Source organism: Mycena indigotica (assembly GCF_014461135.1).
Source record: "Mycena indigotica strain 171206Taipei chromosome Unknown Mind.scaff0006, whole genome shotgun sequence".
In the NCBI taxonomy this organism is placed as follows: domain Eukaryota; kingdom Fungi; phylum Basidiomycota; class Agaricomycetes; order Agaricales; family Mycenaceae; genus Mycena; species Mycena indigotica.
Window position 1 is genome coordinate 4,874,487 of NW_023503005.1, and position 9,591 is coordinate 4,884,077.

General features: G+C 49.0%; 1 protein-coding gene across 1 annotated transcript; it reads right to left on the reverse strand.

The window, feature by feature from the left end:
* Positions 1 to 251: 251 nt before the first annotated feature.
* MIND_00793200 (uncharacterized protein) lies at positions 252 to 8,485 on the reverse strand (the record flags this gene model as incomplete). The annotated part of the gene is made up of 22 exons (XM_037364617.1): positions 252 to 807; positions 851 to 1,062; positions 1,109 to 1,233; positions 1,279 to 1,476; positions 1,500 to 1,800; positions 1,852 to 2,055; positions 2,106 to 2,307; positions 2,362 to 2,442; positions 2,488 to 2,585; positions 2,633 to 2,930; positions 2,978 to 3,479; positions 3,530 to 4,037; positions 4,087 to 5,316; positions 5,363 to 5,599; positions 5,650 to 6,126; positions 6,179 to 6,275; positions 6,323 to 6,478; positions 6,531 to 6,866; positions 6,911 to 7,212; positions 7,270 to 7,731; positions 7,784 to 7,884; positions 7,930 to 8,485. 22 exons carry the CDS (start codon positions 8,483 to 8,485, stop codon positions 252 to 254), a joined length of 7,239 nt encoding a protein of 2,412 aa, XP_037220261.1.
* Positions 8,486 to 9,591: the final 1,106 nt, after the last annotated feature.

Below are 9,591 nucleotides of genomic sequence, written 5' to 3' on the forward strand. Positions count from 1 at the left end.
AGTTGTGGCAGCCAATACAGAAGCTTTATTTCCAGGTTGCTTATCAGGCTACATTACTAAGAAAGCCATGTGTACAAAAGATTACAATCAGAGCATCCAGCTTCTTTATTCTCCAACAGATATATTTAGAGATAACAAGTTTCAACTTTCTATAACATACAGAAGTTATAATATTTTATGCTCATGAATTCAAGGATTATAGTCACGACAAACAGAGAAAGTACATTGACCTGCCCTTAGAAATAGTCAATCTAATGCCATGATGCCCATCCAGGATACATTTTTGCTAAATTTGCCAACTCTGTTGCCTCTTGAATAAGCATCTGCACCATATTCTCTGTTGAGACCTCCTTCTCGCTAGAGGTCGGGCGCTCCTTGGCCGTTGTTGGTGAGTACAGACCCTTAAGCTTCCGCTCAATGGGCTTGAGCGCATCCTTGCCAAGCATACGCAAATCCACAGAGGGCTTGACCGTGTTCCGTCCCGACCGTGTTTCCTTCTCCTTCTCCCGCTTGCGTTTTTCATCTTCCCATTCAACAAGTGGATCATGGATAAAGGCATCCAGCACACTCATGAGCACATCCTTGTTGTCTCGAAGGAGCTGCAGCGTCACCTCGCAGGCGATGCGGAACACGCCCTCGACACCTGTGACGCCCAACCCATCGACAAGGTTTTGTGTTAGTCTGAACGGAACGCGTTCGGGTGTCTCCAGCGTTTTCCCTTTTTCAAAGAGGCAGTTGAAGTCGACGTGAACAATGTCCCCCGTATTGACATCAAGCAGGATGTTTTCACTGTGTCGGTCACCAAGACTGCCAACCGTTAGCAAGTGTTAGCGTCTTTATAAACACTAACCCCAGAATGAAGCCGACCATAGACATAACAGCTGCAGTCCGGCCATATGCCAAACGGCTTGCTAACCAGGCTGATGGCTCCGGAAACATTTCAATGAACCAATCGTGGAAGAGCGGCGGGAACATGGACAAAATCTTGGTCCTGAAGAGCTCGCCCGCCTCTTTGTCTGGTAGATGTTTGATTCGTCCGAAGATCTCATTCATCTCGGGCCCCTGCGCTCTTATAAGGGCTCATATCATCGCAATAAACAGGACATACCCAGCTCTTGATTCGCATGGCGTCGTAACGCTTCATGAGGACTGGCCGCAGCGGCGTCGTATTCGGGACCCATTGGATGAACCCACATTCCTCATTCAAAGTCACAACGCCATAGGTTCGGATTCCTGATATCGCTCAGTGAGAGAAACAGCGAGAAAGAAGGCACTCACTCAATTGACGACGTCTAGACTCCGAATTCGACTTGAGTAGCTTGTTGAGGATGGCATTGAAGTCCATTAGTCGTGCATCTTTGCGCAGGTCATCCTTCGGTTTTCCTAGGAACATGTATATTTGCCCGTTACTCCCCCTCATCGTGATCTTTCGAGGTTTCGCAAGTGATCGCATGACCTCAATCTCATCGAAGAACTCTGAGCAGGATACAGATCAGAACGGGGGCCGATAATCAGTAGAAACATGCCTTCAAATGTTGGAGCATCTGGAGGAAACGGCTGATGCTCTGAGGCCAACGCCGACGTCGGGGGTAGGCTGGCGGTGAGAGATTCTTGCAGCGGTATGATCAAGTCCGACTTGCCGCGCTTAAATAAATTCGGGAATGTTTTGCGCATCGACAGCGTTCGCCCATCGTCGCCGTCTCTGATGGGGTAGTCACATAGGTTCAAGAGCTCGAACGTCATGGCTTCGCATTCATTGACGAGATGGGCGACGCCGTTGCTAGTGGAACTAGGGTTATTCTGAACAAGAAAGGTGTTAAATCGACGGAATTGTTGCTGCCTAACTATTACCTTGAGGCGCTTGAGAATATCTTGGCCCCTCATTTGACGCTCTTTCTTGGTCGATTTGACGACAGCCATAAACAACCAAAGCGCCTGTTTCGGATATTCCTCCAATACTCGACCAATCAATCGAGCGAGATTCTTGTATACTTCGTCTTCTTGGTTGTCGCCGTGACCTACTCTGGACACGATCTGAGGGAAGGCGGTGTACCACTGAGAAGTGGTTAATAATCCGAGCAAAGAATAGGGAAAGAGACGCTGACCTTGTAGACGGGAGCATCTCGAATGATTTTCGAAATGACGTCATTCATTCGTTGAAAGGTCTGCTGCTGCCTCGTCCTGGGATCCTCAGCAAGATCAAGCCATATGGTCAACAGGCGGGGGACAGTTTGGTATACATATTTTGACCCGTTTCGAATAGCGCGTGCATATGACTTGACTGTCGACGCGTTCATACGAAGCCCCCTGCAACGCCGGATGAGCCAGCAAGAAAAAACATGAAAGCTTCGAAAATCTGACCGCGAAGCCTGGTCCTCTTTAGAAAGGTTTTTGAAACAGTCGTCATGGAATCGACCGAGATGGAAGTGACAGCTCTCCCAGCTAGATGTAATCAGTCAAGAGCCGTGAAATAAAGCAGCAACACACTCAGGTTGGAGCTCGGTCGAACCAAAGAAGGTAGAGAAGATGGCTTGACTATCGTATCTCTCTGATTCGTTCATCCATCGAGCGCGTAAAACTTGCACCTAGGCAAACATCAAAGGAATTTCACATTATGAAGCAGCATACAAACTTTGGCTTTCATCAGCTTGGCTTCGTCGTCGTCCTCTGTAAGGTCCATGATGTCCGGCTTATCGTCAAGCAGTCCAAGTGTTCGCATTGAGTTCTCAAGCTCCTGTAGTGCCCTCAACGGTTCTCCGGTAGCTTTGACGAGCTTTGCACTCTCCATGAATGCAAAATTGGCATTGCTTTGCCTAGCTTGGAGCATCGCACTGTATGCAGTTTGCCATTGACCAGCCTTCCGTGCGATTTTTGCACTGGCCAACCACGAGCGACCGATTTCCTTCTCAGATGTTTGACCTGGGGTCCTTCTACAAATAAGTCGGTCAGGATATTGAGAGACAAGAATCAGATGTACATCAAGCCGAAAGCCGTCCGTCGCATGCTAAGAATCGGTTCTCTAGCACGAAATGTTGGGAGAGTGGATTCGAGGCGACCTGCGAGAGAGCTTTGCAGTTGGGTGATAATTTGCTGTCGTTTTTGCGAGCGTCTTTGTGAACCGGTCGGCAACGAATTCAATGCCTCATAAATCAGCTCCAATTCGTGTGTGCGATGTAGATCCATGACCGCATCATAGGCGCGACGATAACCTCGGGGACCCGCAGCCGCAATGGGAGTGCCCAATATCGATCTGGCAACAGACAATGTCGTTGTGATGGCTTCAGGATCGCGTAAACGCATGGCCAGCAGCACTCGGGCCATAACAATGGAGGGGTTTTGAATTTTGGTTCGGTCAACCAGTTCCTGAACATCACTCCAAGCTCCCACCATCCACGCACTCTCTACCTGGTATCCAGCAAGAGCCTCCTGCCACGAAGGATTGCGGGTAAGGACTCCGCGAACATGAGTTCGCAATGTATCTGAATGACGTCTTCAGTGACTATCATGAAATCGAAACAGCTCAGCCCACCATAATGACCCAAGTTGCGCAAACATCGGAGGAGACCAAGATGAAAGTCGAGATTGTCAGGCGACTGCTGTAATCGCACCTCCCAGCAACTCTGGGCCGATGTCCAGTGACCTGTACTCTCGTGTTGTCGTATTTGATGTTCCAATGTTGGCTCCAGGATCAGCGTTGACATGCCTTCCATTCCATCGGGTTCATCGAGATGCGAGTAGATTTCATGAAGGCGTTCATAATACTCATTCAAGTCCTTCCGCTTTGCAGAACGGGATTGTGCGGTTGCAATTTGCCACTCAAAGTTCATCAACGAGCGTGCATATGCTTTGCATTTGAGGGCTGCTCGGGCCATAAGATGCTGGTCGATGTTGGAGAGAATGGAATCGACACGCATGAGCTGGTCTTCGAGGTCAGCATTTGCATGTCGTGGTCGCTTGAGATCCGCTTTCTTGTGGCTGACTTCCTGCCGGACGAGGCGGACCCATTTGTTGAGATGGTCAAGAAGAGTAAAAACTACCTGACAAGGGGGGTAAATTAGGTGCCATGTCTATTGGTAACGAACTAACCTGGGCACTGAGCAACTTTTTATCGTCAGTAGATTCACTGTTTTTGTCGACTTGATCTTGGAGAACAACTTGGAGCTCGTTGCGGATATCGGAGGCATCGTCGCCTGTGCCGGAAAGAATAACGTTCAGTACCAGATGTGGCAGTAGGTGGTGAGCAACAACGACATCTTTGTTCCGCACAGCTTGACGAAAAATAGAGAAAACCGCTTTCGCAGTATTTCCTGTTACACGAGAGATGAGATGGAAGGTCCACCATTGAAGCCATTCGCGGTAGGTTGGGTAGCGAGGGTACAATGGGTGCGTTAACGTCTGCTGGGCTGTGGCTTCGGGGACGAATCGCCCATCAAGAAGAGGAGCAGCCGTTTCAATGACATGTTTGGGGAGACTATTCCAGCGATTTCGCACTTTAACGGGCACAGAGTTGTGGCCGGTCCCAATGAGAGCGGGAGTAAACTTGCAGAACTTGAGAAGCTCTTGAATGCAATACGCGAGTTGGTTCTGGTAGCGGATGTCGCTCGTGGAACGGAAAGCACCAACTAAGACGTCTTTGATCAAGTGAAGAACGAATGCAAGAGAGTCATCGTCGCTGGTAAAGTTGGTGACCATGACCATCGTGGACGGGTTGACGCCAATCTCGAAACGGTCTGGGTCAACGGCACCCAATGCACCGATACATTCGAACGCAAGCAGCCGCGCTGATTCGGTCCCATCTCCTTCCCGAGATGCGGCAGAAAACAAGGCTGAAAGAAGCTTTCCAATGAGTGGGTCAAATATGTCGCCAGAGGCTAATCCTGAAATCAGGTCTTTGCGCCGATTGCGCATGAATGTTTTAAGCTCGCCCAACGATTGAGTGGTGACCGTGAGGTTATCGCTGATGACACGTTCCAGAATGTTTTCGAGTTCTTCTTTGGGTGACCAGGAAGATCGCAGCTCCTTCAATCGCGTTGCAACACGCTCCAGTTCTGGTACACTGTCCAGTTCGACAACATCGTCCAGGTAGGAACCCAAACGAGAACCACATTTGATGACGATGTACTCGAGACATTCTCGAGCTAGAACACGACCGTTCGGTGAAAGGGCCGGCCAAGAAGCAACGAACGCAGCACTCGTTGGGCCGACATGAGGACCAATATCTTTCGTGGACTGAGCAGAGAGAAAAGTGTGCCAGCTTTGAAGGGTGACTTCAGAAAGCTCAGGAATGACAACCATGGTTTGGAACGTAGCCATGATCTAAATGAAGATGAGTAAGAAGAATAAATGGACTGAGGCTACTGACTTGCGGCGCAACGTTGCTGATGCCGGCCCCGATTAGACTAACGAGGAGACCCAAACTCTTCAAAATTCGTCGTTTCGTTACCAACTGAATTTTGCCGCGAGCGTCGCGCAGCATGTCGTTCACATCCGTGACAACTCCCAGCATGTAATTCTTGAGAAAATGGGACAAATTCGACTCCAGTAGATCGTGGTCTCCATTCATCATCACTTTCTCCACCTTCTTCAATGCAGGAAGGGCCTGAATCCGGAATATCAGCGACAGTAGTGATATAAATCGATCATGCTCACACAATCAGCCTTTCGAGGGTCCTCGTCACCTAAGACCACAACCAGCAACGCGAGCAGTTGAACGATCGAGCTCTTAACGACGCTATGTAGATCGATTTCTGTTTTGTTTGCTGAATCTCTGAGCACCTTCAAGAGACAAGCGAGACTCTTCTCCGTCTGACCTTGACCGGGAAGAAGAAAAATGTGGGCCAAGATCTCCGGGGTGTGGCGAAGTAAAACGACGGACGGCTTCTTGTGCAGGATTTGAGCTACCTCTTGCATGGCACGGTCGTCACAATGAGCAAACACATAGGGCAAGGTACGAGCTAGATTGATTTCAATGAAGTCTTGAGGTCGGGTGTTCAACAGACGACATGCTTCGACGAGAAGCCCGGGTTGCGAATACAATCGCAGGACAAGGAAAGGGGCGATTTCGTGGAAGTGCGGGAGGGAAAGGGCATAAATTGTCTTGTTATGGTGTTCCGCAATAGCAAGCAGCTGCGAGAAGCGATATAAGACAGTAAACAAACTGTTAAAAGAAGACACTAACCTGCATGCAGGCAGTACCTTTGAGGACGGGGTTTGAGTTACCGAGTTGACCAATCAGAAACGTAAGGGCTTGTCCCAGTAGCTCGAAATGCTGAATTCTAGCATATGTGAATATCGAAGACGACTGCGGGCTGAATGGATTGACCTTCCTAGTGATCCAACAGCAATAAACAACGTCTCTGCGACAGGCGTACTGTTGTCCCTAACTACTTCTCGCAGCTGTTCAAAGATGCTGGGTAAACGAGCGACGGCATCAGCAACCTTGTGTACGTAGAGCTCGATGAAAGCTGCAAGAGCAGATCTACAAAGAAGATGTTAGCTATAGTTATCGAGCGCAGACATGAAAATCGAACCCGGCGGCAAGTCGGACATTGCGATCTAGGTCGGCAATTCCCATCCAAACAAGATTCCAAGCGCGATCAATCATCGGCCCAGGGAGGTCACCACAATGATGATGCATCCCTACAGCAAGAACATTGAGAGCACGGCGTTTTACACGATTGGTCGCCTCGTTTGCCGGACCATCAATAACGCGTGCGACGAAAACGACAGTAGCGTCGAGCGAAAGTAGAAACCGGGTCTTGGAATGGACATGTCCCGAGGAATCACACCCTCCTGCAGAACATAGACAGGTGCTCATCTTGTCGATCAATACGAATCTCGACTCGGCATCCGAGTCCATCAACTCCCTACGATATATGATGAAAATGATTCGAACCTGGAAAAAACTCACCGAGAAAAACGAGAAGCAATGTCGTCCAGAGCACGCTGAGCATAATCATTATCTCCCATGCCCTCTTCTCCCTCCATCCAATCAATAGTGAGAGGAAATATAATCTCTTGCGTAAGACCTTTCAATTGATGGCGCCATGACGAGGCTCCCACTAGAGTTTGGCGTTCCATTGCCATCTTGCCAGCAATATCCTTACGCACTCTTGCCCATTCGAGTCCATGTGGAAGGAGCTGGCGCAGTAAACGGACAACATCGATTGGGAGATTGGTGACACAACAGCTAGTATATCCCACGACAAGAGCCTATATTACATCAGAACACTGCGCAAAGAAAGAGAAGAAATAAAAAAGGCTGTGTACCTTGCAGCTCGGCGACATTTGACCCCAGCCAGACGACTTGATGATAGATAAGAGCTCTTTGATGTCCCCGAGAGGAGGCGAGACAAAGGTCATGGCCCGAAAAGTTTCGAGTATTTCCACGTCAACGGCATCCCAACCGGTATGAGGACACTCGAGGAGTCGATAACGCAACAGGTGGAGTGGCAAGTTGGGGATATGCCTCGAAAATTCGAGGGGAACACGGATCAATTTGAGCGCTGTCCGCACACGACTCTCCAGAGACGATGCACAGAACGGTGAGGTGCAAAAGAAAACGGTCTGAGCAATAGACTCAGTAACTTGACGGGCAATGTCAACGGTCGACCAATGAGAGATGGGGGATGGATGGAGGGCCTGTGCTATGATTAAAAGTGTGTTTGCTAGAAATGTTGCGATATGGTCGGCCGACTCGATGGTGACCGTGAAAGCCTGTTCGGTTATATTCTAAGAAGAGAAAATGAGTGTAAGTAATACAACAGATATATTGGTAACGAACGGAGTCCTGAGACGAAGGTGTGCTTTGATCTTTGACTGGTACCGAAGCAAAAAGGGTAATAGCAACAGGGAATTTGAGGATGGCGGAACGCGCCAGGATATCTGCCAATAGTTAAGACCAGAAGGACGAGAAGAAATAGGACTAACCGGAAACCACCTTTGAGCCCTCCATCATAATCTCTCGCATTGTCTTCCAAAGGGGTACTGGAGATCGCGCAAATGTGCCTTTACTGTCCCCTAAAATCCTGAGCACATAGCTGGCCGTCTCCATAGCACTCTTCTGCAACTCGTGTGGGGACATAACACCGTTTTCCTCGCCAATGTCTTCGTCCTGCCACCACTCAAGCAAAATGGAGAGATTGAGAAGCCGTATGAATATAGTCCGCGCAAGCGTCGGGCCATGGTAGAGGGTATGAACGCGTAACGACGCGAGTCGTATGAGTCTGAGGGTCCCAACGACGAGCCTGACTTTCTCGTCCAACAAAGACCACTGCATAGAAGTGGCTGGGGAGGGAAACGCGGCAAGAAACTGTTCAGAGAGACCTTCCACCACGTTGGCATAGTCTGCCTCCGGTCGTGGAAGCTCTCCGGCTTCCTGGAGCGTTTGGGCAACATGTTCAAGGAAAACGAGGAAATTAGGTGGTTGGCTGTCGGTTTTCACATCATGGAGTACGGTCGTAGGAGTTGGGCCAATGGATTCCATTTGAGGTCATGAGAGAGCGTGAGCTACGCGAAAGTCGCGATGGGTGGAGTCGAGGATGTGGAGATCCAGTGGCAGGACGAAATCGCGAGTGATGTGACGCCAGATGGTATCACAATGTGACACAACAACTGTGAACCTGACATTCAAGTTCAAAACGTTCAACGCTTTCAAGCTTCAAAACAACTTGCAAACCCATACTAGTGCTACTCTAATTATCCTACCCTTGCCTATGAACTTAACGAGCACTTTAAGCCAAAATATCTTATAGAACGCAATTACGAGTAACCCTGGACTCGGAGATCGTACAAGTCCCAATATTGAGGAGCCTTTCATCGATCCCGATAACTTGCGTAGCCTGGAATCGCTCCACCTCCATCTCTGTCTAAACTTAAACCCGAATGTTCAAAAAGACGCGGCCTTTAACGACGCCAGTTGCGGCCAGTACTTGACATGTACATTGTCCTTCAAGGGCTCTCGGAATCGTTTCTCTCGGTCTTTTTAACTGTTCAAACTTTGGGCTCGCATAAGTCAGCTTAGCTATGCTGGACTTCACTTTAGCTCCGCCCAGCTGCCGTTGGGCTCCTTCAGCGCTCGAGATCTCCTATTGGACCTTTGTTCTCCAGTTGGCAGTGATGTACATCCGGCTTGAAATAGCTGAACCTCTTCTAATAGGTAAGAGGAAACAAACATCTAATAACAAGTTCTCGTCAAATGTCTGCCCCACGAACTTCAATACTGAAACACTTCTCACTTGGCAGCCGTGTTCTTGATTTCGCCGGCTCGGAATATTGTTGCCCCCAGAGTCAAATATAGCCTGCCCAGTCTGAATGTGGGAGACGATCCATAATGAACTTGAAGCTTGAAGGCGCTTCCTGTCAGTTACTCCCGGTCCTGTTACATATATCCGTTGAATCTTATTCAGAGCCCAGATAACAGTGTCACTGTCATTCACTCCGACAAGACACACGAGGCTCTCAGTGCCCAAAGCGGAAATTGAATACCGATACAGTCCGCCGCTCGAGCTATCTCATTATTTGGGTGTTGTACACTTCACACAACGCTACAACCCTCATTTAAATCTCCCACTGAACAGCCTCCTTGTCAAT